The sequence below is a fragment of the Elgaria multicarinata genome, chromosome 8 (genome assembly GCF_023053635.1).
Source record: "Elgaria multicarinata webbii isolate HBS135686 ecotype San Diego chromosome 8, rElgMul1.1.pri, whole genome shotgun sequence".
In the NCBI taxonomy this organism is placed as follows: domain Eukaryota; kingdom Metazoa; phylum Chordata; class Lepidosauria; order Squamata; family Anguidae; genus Elgaria; species Elgaria multicarinata.
In genome coordinates, this window is record NC_086178.1 from 68525771 (window position 1) to 68541225 (window position 15455).

At 49.2% G+C, this 15455-nt stretch overlaps 1 protein-coding gene across 2 annotated transcripts; it reads left to right on the forward strand.

Annotated features, from left to right (window-relative positions):
* The first annotated feature begins 5420 nt into the window (after positions 1-5420).
* EMX2 (empty spiracles homeobox 2) lies at positions 5421-14913 on the forward strand. Of its 2 annotated transcripts, XM_063131580.1 has the most exons (3): positions 5421-5817; positions 8903-9087; positions 14745-14913. In XM_063131580.1, exons 1-3 carry the CDS (start codon positions 5421-5423, stop codon positions 14910-14912), a joined length of 750 nt encoding a protein of 249 aa, XP_062987650.1. In that variant the 3' UTR covers position 14913. The 2 variants fall into 2 exon arrangements, with proteins under 2 accessions (XP_062987650.1, XP_062987651.1); XM_063131581.1 differs by lacking the exon at positions 8903-9087.
* Positions 14914-15455: the final 542 nt, after the last annotated feature.

The following is a 15455-nucleotide window of genomic DNA, read 5'->3' on the forward strand; positions in this document are numbered from 1 at the left end:
TCAGAGACCACTTTTGACCCACGGATGTTAACTAAAACCACCACTACGCCGGGTTTAAGTTCTTTCTGGATTGCATCCTTTTCCGCCCGGAGGCCTTGTTCAGTCAAAACTGGACAGCCGAAATCCAGAATTTGTTCCAAAGGAAGGCGGAGAATAAGAGTGGGTGATCTAGGGGATCCCTTCCAAAACAGTTGCGCGCGCGTGTGCGTAATGTATATTGGGCGGGGAGCGGCGGGAGAAACAGGAATGATATCCTCGTTGCTACTCAGACTTTTGCTTCTGACTCCATTTAAATTAATCGTCAACATTAATTGCCCAGTTACCCGCCTCTGTATCTCCGGTTCTTAAAGCATCCTGAATTCTGGATTGTTTGGGGGGGAAAGAGGGGAAGCCATTTGCGAAGGTATCTAGAGGACCGGTAACTTGGTTGGTTCACATATTTTTAATTTTTGGTGGGGGTGGGGGGGAGAGCAGTGGCACTGGAGTCCAGTGTCCGATCACGGGGAGGAAGGGGGTTGGTTGCTTCGCGTGTCTTTTCCTGGGGATCGGGACGTGAGACGATTCCAGGCCTCTTGGGTCCCTCGCTCCCTTTTGGTGGTGAGGGGGCAGAGACGCTAGCTGGCTGGCGGGGGTGGGGGAGGCCTTGCTCTCACCTTGAAGGGCTCGTCGTCCACCTGTGTGCCTGCGGAAAGCGGAGCGCCCGCAGAAGGCCAAGAGCCTGACCTGACCTCTCTCCATTTCCAAGGAGCCCGTGAGCCTCGTGTTCAGTTTGCAACACACCCCTCTCGCAACCCCCTTTCCCTCCCGTAATCAGTCACCCGTCCCTTTTATTATTATTCCCCGGCACGGCACGGCGCGCCGCGGCCTCGGCTGCCGTCTGATCCACTCTTGCAGTGACGGCAGAAGGGCCCAGAGTCACTCTCGTTTATGCCGCTAAAGACGCTTTTAAGGGAGGGGGGGTGTCGGAGCACGCCTAAACCTATTTGCCGAGATTTAGGAGTTCGCGTGTGCATTTAAGCCACTTCATTATCCCTCCAGGTTCCAGCCAGCCAGAAACCTCCAGCTTTTGCTGTGCGCCCGATCCAGACCCACCGGCATCTGCCTATGCGTGGGTCTGTGGGTGATTTATGCCATCCTGTTATTTTGCGTGCGTGCCAACCCGACTGGAAACAAAACAACAACAGCAACAACAGCAACAGCAGGGCCACTGAGATTTTAGATTGCTGGAATTGCGAGGTGGGTTTAGGAAAAGACACCAGCCGGGGCAAAGGTTGGGCCTCGGAAGAAGAGTGGGCAAGAGCCACGCGGATCCATTTTCTTGGCTTTGTTGGAAACTGAGCTTCCAGCCCCTCCCCCCACCCCCACCCCCAAAATCCTTCAGGTTCCTTTTCGGAATCCAGAAACGCCGCAAACCCGGATTTGTGTCCCCGGCCAAGGCGCCAGGCGGGGTTCCCGGGCGCTCAGCGGCTCTGATGATTACCCAGGCGGGGAAGCGCCGGCAAGAGTTCCCCAGGACGGGAAGCGGCGCCCTTCGGGCTTCCAGGCCAAACTCACCCGCAGGAACCCCGCTCCCCGAGCCCCGCATAAGAAACTTCCGCCGCACCTCACGCGGCCGCGATCCCGCAGCGACGCGGGCTTTCGGAGAGCTGCCCCCAGGGCCTTCTACGCGGGAACGACCCGATTGCTTTTGGCCCTTCTTGGGCTCCGAGGCAGCGGGGCGGCCGGGCATTGCCCCTGCTGCTCAGCCAAGCCGCGAGCTGGTTGCAGGCGGTGCTGCTGCCCCCGTTTTGCACAGAAGCCCGAGGCAAAGCCGGCTCAAAAGCTGCGGCTCGGGGACTCTGCAGGAAGACGCCCTGTCTCTCCCCCCCCCCCCCCGGCGGCTTTTGCCATGCGGAGAGCAGCCCCTTCGTTCACAAGGGGTATCGGATGCTTCGATATAAGCAACTTTAAGGAACTCATCTCTCCACAGAACACCAGGCGGGCTGAAATCTCCACACTGGCCCCATTTAAATAATGAGCCTTCCCCCCTTCCCTTTGGCAGAAGCTTTTTTAAAAAAACAACCGCGTTGGGAGGGGTACATTCCCTTTCTTCTCCCCTGCCTGGGGCTAGACACCCCCCCCCCGCGCCTTCACCACCGCCTTGGAACAAAAATAGGACTAGGTTCTGAACTGGCAAGCAGATCCCTTTAAAATCGTATTTGCCTGTGCAACGAATAAAATAAATAAATAAAATCGACTGAAATAAAAATACATATTCAGGAGAAGCGTGCTTCGATTTGTGGCCTCTCTATGTATTTCCATTTGCAGCTTCCGCTGATTTCAAGGAAACTCCCTTCCATAAGCACCGATAACGCGGATTAACATCCTTATCCGCACTTATGGAGAGGAAAACTCCCCTGGAATCAATGAATCGAGTCTCACTTCCTCGTTTAGGAGTGTTGTGGTTATCTCCGATCTTTTACTGCACAATCCACCGCCCACTTAAGCCGAAGTCCTTGGATTTAAGGAGTTTCTTCCACCGACATTAACTGCGTTGTGGATCGCATTTCACATTGTCTATACATTAGCGATTTGCTTAAGCCCCAAAGCCCACCTTCCTCCATTGCCGGTCTTTTCTGTATACTTTCCAAAACACCGAGGCGTGTGAAGCAAGGAGGTAAAATGGGCTGTTTTACAACGCAGGTTAATCCTTTAAAGGCAAAGGTAGAGACGCTTGAAATAAGCCTGCTGGCGGAGTGAGGGCAGAGAAAGGTTGCCCTGAAAATGAATAACAAGTTGCCCATTTTCTTTACAACACCCCATTAAATTAAATTAAATATTCTATTAAAGACAAAATTAAGTATTCACTTTATACTTTAGTAGCCAGTGTGTGGGTGGCGGGGGAATCACAGGGCTATTTGTACTGCAGGATATTGAGGAGTGAATAGTAACAGCAACTCAAGAACATTAAATGTAGGAAATCAAGGTAAATTAAGGAACATCCATTCTCTCTCTCTCTCTCTCTTACACACACACACGTCTCTTCGATGTATACAGCTGAAATCGTTCCTAATCCACCCACCCACTTTCAACCTCATGGATTTGAGAGAGAAATAAGGGGGGTTTACATAATTAATATACAGCTGATAATAGTGTTAGCCATATGGAAACTATTGGTATGAGTATATTTATGTCCAATATATTCACAGCATTTACGGAATATGGTCACAAGTACAAAAGTGGTTTGTTTTTTGCACTCTGTGCATACGTGATGCACACACACACACACACTGTACAAAATATGTCCTCACAAAACGAGAGAGACCCCATTCTCATGGCTTCTAACGCAACGTTGTTGTTTTTACGAGGTAGGGGAGAATCTTAGCAGCTCCCATGAAAAAGGCAGTTATATTTCAAGTCATACTGGTATATGAATGTGGCACTAAAAATATTAAGTGTTAAATCCAATATTAGCCCTATGTAGAGTAGACCCACTGAAATGAATGGGACTTAAGTTCATTAGTCGTGACTAACTTGTCCTATGTATTTCAATGGGTCTACTCTATGTAGGACTAACACTGGATTTAACCCCAAGTTACTCGAATTCTTTAATTATATGAAGGGGGGCCCCCGTGAAGAGTGGAAACCACAGCAGGGAAAAGTTGGAGTGTTTTGAAAGAAGAATTTCCCCCATTCCCTTGTACGACACAAATAGGCATTTCCCTGAGGAATTCTGCACCTTTCAAAAGTAAATCTCGCAGTGTAATAGATTTAAAATACGCGAGAGATTTTTTCCCCTCCTCCTCTTAATCATTAATTGTAAACGTGAAAAATACCTGCTGGTACTTCACTTTAGAAGAGTGTAATTGGTAAAAATAGGAGGTTGATGAATAGATAATAGATCCTTAACTACCAATAAACAGTAAGCAGCAGCCAGCAGTGCTAGGATGTGATCATAATTATTCGACCGCGGCAGCCAATCGGAGGTGGAGGACTCGGCCCTAAAAATCGTCCCCGGACGCCCCGGCAATCACGAAAATGCGGACAAGGCCGGATTCTCGGATGACTCGGCTGCCTCTTCGCCATAGTCTCAGCTGGCCCCAGTTTCGCACACAACTACAGCTATTCTGTGTCACGAAGAGCCTCTCCCATTATGGTGGCCAAAAGAGCTCAAGAAGACGCTGAGGGCCCCCGCCCCCCCCCCAAGCTGCTTCTTTTTAATTTTACTTTTCGGCTGGGGAGAGGAGGCAGAGGGAACTCCCGAGGCTTCCCAAAGCGCCGTGAGTCGATTGTCTCCGAGACTGTGGGCGATCCTTAGAAAGGGAAAGTGACCCGCCCAACGGTTGTAGATCACTTCGGGGCATCCAAACAGCCAGGAGGGCGGGACCGAGAGGCTTCTGGAGAGGACAGCGGGCGCTCTGCACCCAACCTCTCCCCCACCCCCTTCCCGCCTAATCCCATCGGCAAGGAGAAACCTTTTCCAGAATTCGTTGGCAAAGCCAGATCGCCCGGTTCGGCGTTGGGGGGTGGGGGGGGGAGGTTCCGTGCGTGATTTTTTTTTAAAAAAACAACAACAACAACCCCAAGAATGAATCCCCTCCCCCATGTCCCTCAGCTCCTCCCCCGTGTCTCATCAACGCCGTGAATCCTCCCACGCTCCTACCTGAATCCTGAAGGGACTCGCCTGGGCTCTCGGGACCTCTGACTGCGACTGCTGTTGCTGCGGCGTCTTTCTCTCAGCGCCTCTCGCGATCCCCCCCCCCCCGCCCCGTTCCAGTTCTTGTCAGGCAGGCAGGCAGATGGGGGAGTCCGTTCCAGTCCGGGCCTGGATCCATCCCTCCAGGATCGCGTCGGCCAAGAAGTTCGCCTCTCCCCTCTGACGCACTTTAAAGCGTCTCCCCCTTCAACCTCCAGGCGAGTAATAGCGACCAATCATCAAGCCATTTACCAGGCTTCAGAGGAAGCTGTTTATGTGATCCTCGGCACTAATTAGGCTCATGAACTAACAAATCGTTTGCACCACTTTGGGCAAAGGGACCCGATCGCGCTCCTCCATGGATTGCCGCTGCTGGACCTCGTAGGGGCTGCGCCACGGAAAGAGAGGGCTGGCGCTGGCGGCGGCGGCGGGGGGAGGCAGGCAGGCAGGCGAGCCGGGGCGGCAGGCGAAATCGGAAAGGCAGAACTTGGCCCCGCAACTTTTCTCCCCGTTCTTTGGGCGGAGGCAGGCAGCCGAGCGGAGCGCGTCTCGGGGCGCTCGCCTCTCCATGCGGCCAGCCAGCTCGCCTGCCGTGGCTGGCAGCTGCCCGCTTGCCAGGCTCTGGATCTAGGGGGGCCGAGGAGCGCCCCGATCTTCTCGCCGGGACCTCGACGCCGAGGAGGAGCGGCGGCGGCGGCGGCGGCGGCAAGGCGGAGGCCAGACTGCTCGCCGCCTCGCCGCCAGGATGTTCCAGCCCACCCCCAAGCGCTGCTTCACCATCGAGTCGCTGGTGGCCAAAGACAGCCCTGCCTTGCCCGCCTCCCGCGCCGAGGACCCCATCCGGCCGGCGGCGCTCAGCTATGCCAACTCCAGCCCCATGAACCCTTTCCTCAACGGCTTCCACTCGGGCGGCCGCGGGGTGTACTCCAACCCGGACTTGGTGTTCGCCGAGGCCGTCGCGCACCCGCCCAACCCGGCCGCCGTGCCGGTCCACCCGGTGCCGCCGCCCCACGCCCTGGCCGCCCACCCGCTGCCTTCGTCGCACTCGCCGCACCCGCTCTTCGCCTCGCAGCAAAGGGACCCGTCCACCTTCTACCCCTGGCTAATACACCGGTACAGATATCTGGGCCATCGGTTCCAAGGTAAGGGACCGGGGGCGGTTTTCTCCCCACCCCAACCGCGCTCGGGGGCTTCTATTGCAAATGTCGGGGGCGCGGGAGAGGGGGGGGGTTGGAAGAGACGGGCTGGAAAACGGCAGACAGAAATTGCTTCTCGCTAACCCCAGCAAGATGGGAAAGGAAAGACTGTTTTGCCAAATGCCGTGTGTGTGTGTGTGTGTGTGTGTGTGTGTGTGTGTCAACAAACAGAGTTGAGGCTGGGCGTGGAGATATGTGCGTGTAGGGGTGGGAGAGAATCTGACCCCCACCCCACCCCACCCCGCGATCCCGAAAGCCCCTTGTTTCGAGTGGAAATAATCGATGGGGAGGGGAGGCTATTCCAGTATCTGGAGGAAACGAATTCCAACTCTCTTCTTCTGCAAACTAGTTCGAAGTCTGAGAAACTGTCACTGCAGAATGGAGGGGGGGGCGACGACCCGGGGGGGGGCAGTCAGGATCTGATACGGAAGTTGTAACTCTTGGTCGGTTTGGTCTAAAGGAGCCCCCTATACACACACACACACACACACACACACACCTGGAAGTCTCGGAGGGGAGATCACTGTAGAGTAGGTAACTCTGCAGGTTGGGTCTCCTTTGCCCCGTTGTGGAACTTCCAGCAAAATATCTGGCCCTAATCCCGGAGTTCAAGAGGACAAAGCCCTCCAGTAAATTAGCAAGCAAAGTGCTGGCTTGAAGTGAAAATACGGCTAGAAAGACTATTCAAGGACAGAGTTGAAATGGAGAGAACGCAAAAGCCGGGAAAGGAAGAGGCAGAAAGGAATTCTTCTTGCAAACGTGTTAAAAATAAATATATTTTTAAAAAAACCCGCAAGTAAAACTCTCTTAAAAACACACACAATCAAAACAATAACCACAACAAACATCAAGATTCTCAATTCGAGTTTGGAGTCTTTAACGGGGAAATGTGGAGTTAAGGATCTAAGCTTTTTTTCTTCTTTTTTTTCGAAAGCTGCCCAGTAAACCGGTTCAAAGCGCTGGGTTAATCTTTCGAAAATTATTTATTTATTTAATTGTCAGGCTTTGGTATCGCAAACCTCAACGCATTTCCTTCGAGTAAATCCGATTTCAACCCCCAGGAATAATGCCCTTCCAAAACTACAGTCTCCTAGGCACACCGAGGGAACTCGCTGGGAGTACTTCCTTTGAAGTCAGTGAGTCTTGAGTTGTCAGTAAAATGACAACAACAACAACAACAAGTAAACAAAACAAAAGCAACCATTAGGGTCGCGCTGCAATAAGGGCCTTGGCGCGCGGGGTGAGTGGGAAGAGCTCTTCGGTTTAGGTACTTTCGCGGCCATTTCCCAGAAAACCGGAGGTTCCCTCAAGGACGAACATGCAACCTAAATAGCGAAGGTTCAGAAGAATAAATAAATAAATAAATCACTTTTCGATCACTTGCCAAGGCAAATTAACACTAAAAAGAAGGAGCTCGAGCTGACCTTGGTTTATAACAGTGCCTTCTCTTTCTTCCCCCTCCCTCTCCTAACCCACGGTTCAATGCAGGTGTGAAAAAAAGCAACTTGGTCAGGGAGGATTTACACGCCTCGTGCCTTTGGCAGGCCAAACGTTTCAGCGTGGCTTGAAGGATGTTAGGAAAGTTCGCTCGACACCCCGCGGGGGACGTCTCCTCCTGCAGGGCATTTCTTCTGCCTTGTGGGCTGGCGGGGTGTGTGATGTCCTTAGGTGCGATCCCAAGCATTTTTGATTCCTTCGGGAAATATCCCCCCCCACTCCACCTCTCTCACTAAGTTCTCATCACAAAGTTTAGGAATAAAGCAATAAGTATTTTCTTTTTGTGGTGGTGGTGAGAATCCATGCAGACGCTTGTTTTGAATGGGAATCGTTCCCACACAGGGAGAAGAGGCAGCGAGTATTATTATAACCCCTCGGTGGAAAATTATGGGTTTCGTTCACCCAGTCATTCCCCTCCAGCCCCCACCCTGTCGTGAACAGCTTGTTGAAGAGCACCAGTGAAAAGGGAAGATTTGCCTGCTGTTGTTGCTACCTTCTGATTGAAATAACAGCCTCTCTCGGTGAAACGATCGGAACGCAAAACGGAGGCAGACCCATTCTGGGGACAGGCGTTTTCAGAGCCTCGCCAGGGATAGTAACTGAGAGATGGCCAACGCGTGCCGTGTGCATGAGAGAGAGAGAGAGAGAGGGTGGGGGTGGGGAAAAAAAAGACTTTTCCTCTTATTATTATTATTATTATTATTCAGTCCATATTCTGGTTTAATGTCTTTTATTTTGTGAAACCGATGTTGGCAAAAGCAGTTCTTCCATGTTTGCAAGAGGGAGAGGTGCAAGGGGCAGTAACTCTACCTCATGTGGTTATTTTCCTATAGACAGGGAGGTCGTTTTTAAACAAACAAACAAAAAACAGCGACCAAGAAGAAGGGGGCAGAAAGCTCCATGTCGGTCGGCAGGAAATCAGGGGGCAGAAAATTCTTCGGATGTGGATCTGGAAGGATCCCGTCTCCAAACCTGCGTCTCCTAGAAGGTTCTCTCTAATTCTCCGGCTTATCTGCCTGAATATTGATGAGGATCACTAAATGGGTGAAATAATTCGTTGCTTTCTTTATTCAGATGGCTTGTCTCCCCTTCCTCCCCCTCCCCTTAATCCGGAGCCGATTGCGTTCAATGTAGACCTAAACTGAGTTTCCCCTTTCCCCCAAAGGGCCAGAGTTTAAAAGGATATTAAACCCAGCGATTGGTGTTTTCTCTTCGATTTCATTCTTGGGCGTTGTTCTGCGAGTGAATCTTGTTAGTTTCGTTCAGTTCTCCGCTCTCTGTGTAAGCGGCTGCTGCTGTTTTCCTTCTCTCCAAAACCCCCCCCCCATTTTCTTTGGGGAATTAAAGCACAAGCTAAGTAGGAAATTACGACCAAGTAATGTGCCGAATTAAAGAGGGGTTTGAAAATAACGGGAAGACTTTTCATTTCCCCCCCCTCCTCTCGTCCCCCAAGTTTGAGATGCAAAAGACCGATAGGTAAACTTGGTCGGCTAATGAATATAATTTGTCGTCTTGTTGTTGTTTTGCTATCCAGGAAATGAAACTAGTCCGGAGAGCTTCCTCTTGCACAATGCACTAGCCAGGAAACCTAAACGGATCCGCACCGCCTTTTCCCCATCCCAGTTACTGAGACTGGAGCACGCTTTTGAGAAAAATCACTACGTGGTAGGAGCAGAGAGAAAGCAACTGGCGCATAGCCTCAGCCTCACGGAAACTCAGGTAAGGAGAGTATCTTCCATCAGCTTCGGAAACGCAGCGTCGGGCTCAGGGTTCATATTCTCCCCACCCCGTAAAGCGTGTAAAAAGGATGAGGTGTGATAATGTCTCCCACTGGGAAAGACTAAACACTTTCCTTTTGTTACCTGGTACGCTCTCTTACCCACCCCCTACACTTTTTATGTAGGATTCTGGCGCTTATCCTATAGATCTGTCTTTATATATATTATTTAAAGAAAGTTCAGGAAGTAGTTTATTCATAGTAAGTAAATTCAATGCTTTTGTGATCTAGATATATAATACAAGCCATTTAAGTCAAAGTAATGGGATATTTCCCCCCCCCCCATATTATTAGGATTTTACCTTTTTATAGGCCAGAACCCTATATGCCTCTACTTGGGAGTAAGTCCCACTGAATTCAATGGGGCTTACTAGGATTGCACTATTAATCAAGATCCTTTGACTGAACTAGCTTTAGGATTGTGTTTTTGGGATTATCCCAGTTCTGTTTTCAAAGAGGAAGAACAATCTGAGAACTCGATTTGAAGCCTTTTTGAGCTACATTTTTAGAAGTTTTTAAAGTAAGTGTGCATTTGGGCTGCTGAAACTTAGGCAATCGATTTCCATGGATTTATTTATATGCTGGTTTTGGAACTGTGGCATACAGAGGGGATGTTTATTTTCTTATTCAGGGAATAGACATGGTTTGGGAAAGAAAGGGTGTTGTTTCCCTGCCTGAAACTCTACAAAATTAGGACTCTGGTAATTTCAAAACACAGGAACATAGTAATCTAAACAAAAAAGTTGAGTATCTTTATCTTTCTTGTTGTCTTTTGAAATCAAAAGTGTTTCCTCTCTCCTGTCTCTACATATATAGCCTGATCCACTGCCCATTTACACTGGAGTAATTGTACTTAAGTCAGTTCACAGCCCAATCCTGAACATATTTGCTTTGGAAGTGAAAGGCCTGGGTGATTTCGATGGGACTTGTCTCCCATCAAAAGCCTTTAGAAGAGGCTGTGAGATTGACAGGGGGCCAGATCCATAACTAGGGGGACATAAGTCCCACCACTTTTAATGCGATCTCCAAAACAGCCTGTATTGCATCTGCATCTGAGGCCTTAGCTAGACTTAAGGTTTATCCCTGGATTGTTCCGGGGTCGTTCCTGCCTGCTCCCGGGATCCCCTGTGTGTCATTTACATGAACAGGGATACCCCAGGACGATCCCAGGATAAACCTTAGGTTAAGGTTTATCCTAGGCTAAGGCCTGAGCCCAAGCAGCTTTCAATCTGGCTTAACTGTGTTGTGGATCTGATGGTTTGCAGAGGTTTTCCCTGATGACTAGAAATCTCTCTCTGTGTGTGAGTTTTTGAAGTTCTGCCTGTGGCTAGCATGGAGCTCTCCCAGTAAATCCTGCCAGTGAAATTGAATGATAATGTGGGGTGGAAAGGGCACATCAAAAAGATGGTGCGCAGGGCAATTCGATTGGAAGAATGGTGTTGTTTGACAATTGCCCAGACCAAGGGCTGCATTGGTTTCTTGAAGAGTGTGCCAGGGAGAATGATCCTTTGTATTAACCTTAGGTGTGTGTGTGTGTGTGTGTGTGTGTGTGTGTGTGTGTGAGTGAGTGAGAGAGAGAGAGCGAAAGGGGGGTGGAGAGAGAAGGGGAGAGATCAGATCAAATTCATCTTTAAGGCTTGCCTGTTAGATTGCCCAGCTGCCGTGTGCGTGGTGTGTGTGTGTGTGTGTGTGAGCGCACGCATTTTAAACCAGATGGTTGGTTTGGCTATAGATGTGAAGGCTGCTCTTGTTTTTTGAGAGGACTACCCCTTCTCCACCTCTCCCTGTTTTTCAGAGGCTTTGTTACTGGCATCCCTAAAAAACCTGCGATCGCCTTTTCGAATGCCTTTCTCTCCTTCCAAGAGGCCGGGGAAATTTCGAAGAGAATGTTCTGTCTTGCTCTGTGACGGGCTCTGCATTTAAAGGGGGGGGGGAGAGAGAGAGAGAGAGAGAGAGAAGAAGGAGAAGAATAAGAAAAGAGGGCTTTTTTCTTTTTTCTTTTTTTAAAAAAGAGAAATAGACACAGCTTAGTTCAAAGTTCCCAGTAAACAGTAACGTTCTTTGGTCGGATTAAGTTGTAACACTTCCCCCCCACCCTCCCTTCCTGCTTTTCTTTGGGGCGGAGCGGGGTGGGAGGGGGGGCGAAAGAAAGAAAGCGTTAAAGAGGTTGGACCTTTTGTTTTAAAATGTCTCCCCTAACAAAACCCCAGTAAATGGATCGCCACTTTGATGAGGTTCGCGGAACAAGGGACTGGTCACCGGCTGATTTCCACGGGCAAAGCAGTATTTAAGGTGGTCTTTGTCCCGCTTGATTCCGAAGCTGGTCGGGGTCTTTTGTGGCGGTGTCAGGGCCCCCAGCCCCCGACAAACGAGCTCCCCTTTGGAGATCGGCGTGGAGAAGTGAACCGTCGTCCCCTTCAATTAGCAAACTGAAAGGCGAATTAAACTCACCCCTTGTTCCCCGCTCGGCTATTTAAATGGGAGACTTCGGGGAGAATATGAAAATGCAGCCGAGATGTGGGGAAGGGGGCGTCGGGCAGCGAAGGGCTTCTGAAGGGGCAGCGAAGCGGGTTAAAGTAGCTTATTAAAATGGTCCCGTTTTCGGATTTAGGTTTTCCCCTCCCCTCCCGTCCAGGTCTTTATCAGGCATGTTCAGGCCGAATCACAGCAGAAATTGCTTTCTTTCTTTTTAATGTGTTTACCTTTGGCCGCAAGAAGGATGTCTCTCTCTCTTTCTCTCTCTTTGGAGATAATTTCGGGATCAATACGATCTGTAATTAAATGACTGACAGGGTCAGCTGGTTATGTTTAATTCAGATTTAGGCGACCCAAAGCAAATTCACAGGGGCTTCCCTCCCCTCCCCCCCCACCCTCCGAAGGTACTTGAAGGACTTCCCCATTTTTTCACGTCGGGCCACTGTCACCAAAGCATCACCGGGGAATATGTCCCTCTTGTTCCTTTGATAATAAAGAGGCGCTCGGTACAAAAGAGGTGTCTATTTAAAGCACGCGGAATTCGAACCTCCTCCTTAATTAACGGAGCTCTTCAGTTTCCCCCTCTTATTATTTTTAATTACGGCTGAATAGTCCCCTCCTCCACCTTTAAAAAGCTTTTTCTAAATTAACCTGAAACTTGGCCGAGCCCGTTAGGTTGATGTAGGTTTCTCCCTCTTCCTCTGAATGGTGGAAGTGACTGACTGTCTATCTATCCCTCCACCTATAACTTCTATTGTTTTAAAAAAGTTGTTACTGCAATGTGAATAATACTTTAAAAACAATCCCCCAAAACTGAAACTGATAATCAAGTCTCCAGCTCAAAATATTTTCTTATGTAAAGTGCAGTGGATATGAATATCAGATACCTGCTCGAAGAGTAAATATGTGTACTAAAGAGGAGAAACTCTCTCTCACACACAAGATTCCTATGTGCAGGAGTTACATGCCATAATTATATGACTGGGAGAATGTGTAGCCTCTAAAAGGCATAAACACACATCTGTAGCAAAATGGTATGAGTGACTGTTAACTTCTATGAGAGACACAGACTGTAATGCTTAGATATTATATATGTATATATAAACAATGTATAGACATGACTGCCACAGAGTGGCAAATCTCAAACAGGCGTGTGCACACACACACACACGCACACACGAAGTCTCTGCTTTCTGTCAACCACAGTCCTTCTAAATGCAAATGTGTGGATTTTTGTGAACCACCGGGATAAATAGATAAATTTAGATTTACAGAAATACTGGGACAGCGCAGGTGTGAATAGACATAGATCTAGAGATATCAGTACAGTTGCATATCTCGATTACTCTTCACATGGAGTTAAGCCTGACGGAAGGAACCAACGGGGCTCATTTCCATGTAACCCGGTTTAGGATCGGGAGGTCAGGCTACAATGCTAAGCGAATTTGCTTGGCAGTAAGCGAGGCAGTAAGTCGAGCGGGCTTGTTTGCATGTAAATAGGGCCGCAGCCTACAATTCTGTGCGGTTGTAAGGAGTAGTAGAAATGCACTGGTCGTAGCCACACAGACTGCTTAGTGTCAAGAATTTGGATGGACTCTACTAAGGCTGCTCTGGAGTAAATGGGTGGTGGGCTGCAGCCTCTACAAGGTGCACAGATACCCTTCCACCCCCAGCTACCACTTTAAATTAAAAATCCCGATTCCCCCCATGCGATCCTCAGGGGAGTCGAAGGCGCTGGCATTTTAAGCACATCGGCACCATGATCCTAAACGATTTTCCTGGGACAGGAGCCCTATTGATTTCTGGTGGAATTTAATGCCGCAAATGAGTTCAGAATCAGGGTGAAAAGCTGCAGTCCTAAGTTGAAATCAATGGGGGCAGATTTCCAAGGACTGTGCTTAAAGTGGAGGATTAGTCTTAAAGCCCAATTACTGCGGCTTAACTGAGTTCCAGGCGAGGCGGGAGGTTAGCTCCCGTGAAGTCAATGAGATTGCCTTTGAGCCTGGCATTGTCTTCCTGAGCAACAGGAAGTCCCATTAATTTCTATGGGATTTACTTCCCCAGTAAGCGTGCATAGGGTCGTCAATCACCAAAACGTCTGGAATTTCCAGCACTGGGAGGAAGGGGGCGGGAGGAAGAGAGCAGGAGACTCAGCGCATTTTAATCTGGTAGGCGCGCTTCCTTAGGCCTAGGCGCAACTGTCGGGTAAAGACGCTTAGGATCGCATTGCGTGGTTGCATGGCACTTCCAGAAAGGAAGAATGGTGGACTCTTAATGTTTGATCCCAAAGACGATTACCAGAAACGAAATCCTACCCTGACCCTGCGCGTGGTTACTCAGAAGTTAAGCTCCTGAGTTCACTGTGACTTAACTCCCGAGTAAGTGTGCCAAGAGTTGCCAGTATACTTCCCTGTTCGTAAAGGTGGGGCCTTAGTGGATGTTGTTGGGATGAGAATACTCTATTGATATGCAATGTATATTTAGTGTATGTGATCCTGCTCGTTATATTGGGGTGGCCAGAGGTTATATCGGGATCAGTTGGAAGATCTCCGAGTGGTTTAGCAGTGGATCTCCAAAGGCTGATTCCTATCTGTTTAACAATCGCAACAACATTGGAACAAGCAAGAGTGGATTTTTTTGTGTCGATGGACGATGACCTCAGTCCAGTTTTGGTACTCGAGACAAACTCCCGGGTTCAACATGTCTTTAATTAATTATCTGTCTTCTGCACCGTTGGTGGATATCGGGATTCTATCGACAACAACACTGCCACAAAGTAGATCCCGCAAAACCTGAAGTCTGAAGTAGATCCATCCCACCCTGCATAATATGATACTACAGACGTATATCAAAATGTGTCAGCCTGACATGAAAAAAACAAACAAACTACTGCGCAGGGGATCTGTTCCGAAGTGGTGTTCTCCTTCTCCGGGCTAATTACTTCCCAATAGCCTCCCCCTTTCTCCGCAATCCAACCGGGAAAGGTGCAGAAACCGTCCAGGGTGGACACCTCAGTCCGCGCACACCACGCTGATTTTTTTAAATTCTTCTCCATTTTAATTTTGTGGGGTGGGGTGGAGTACCTACGGGGAGCTAACGGCCGCCTATCTTTCTCCCTCCCTAGGTAAAAGTTTGGTTTCAGAATCGAAGGACAAAGTTCAAGCGGCAGAAGTTGGAAGAAGAAGGTTCGGACTCCCAGCAGAAGAAAAAAGGGACTCATCATATTAACCGGTGGAGGATCGCCACCAAACAAGCCAGCCCCGAAGAGATCGACGTCACGTCAGACGATTAAAGCATCCACTTTTTTTTTAAAAAAAGAAAGAATCCAAACTCCAAGCTGGCACTTATCAGACTTTTCCACGGACAACGCGAAGTGTCAAAGGCTGGTGACACCCCCAGGAAAGTGAGTGGCGGGCAGGGTGAGGGACAAGAAGAAACCGGCTTGATCACAGCAAGGCGATTCTCGTTTAGAGACCGGGCAGCTGAGAGGGACGACGGGCAGCCGGCCATGGTCTTGCTGGTCTTGCACTGGTACAAAAAAAAAAAAAAAAAGCGGGAGGGGGAAGGGGGAATCTGTCAATCAAAACCAAACCACCGAGACGAGATGGTTGACAAATATTTCTGTTTCTCGCGATTCAAACTCAAATCGCTCCAAATTTTTAAAAGAAAACACACCCACACACTCACACACTCCCGTAAAGGACGCTTTGCACTTCAGGAGGGATTTATTATTAATAATTCTGATTTTCACCCAGTCTTTGGGAGAGAGAATTCCACACCCAGCCAAAATCGACACACCTGTTCCAGAAACTTGAACTGCATGCTTTTTTTTTTT

Coding starts and splice junctions, on each gene's coding strand:
- EMX2 (XM_063131580.1), top strand. CDS start 5,421: ATGTTCCAGCCCACCCCCAAGCGCTGCTTCACCATCGAGTCGCTGGTG. Junction 5,818..8,902: donor TCTGGGCCATCGGTTCCAAG/GTAAGGGACCGG, acceptor TTTGCTATCCAG/GAAATGAAACTAGTCCGGAG. Junction 9,088..14,744: donor TCAGCCTCACGGAAACTCAG/GTAAGGAGAGTA, acceptor CTCCCTCCCTAG/GTAAAAGTTTGGTTTCAGAA.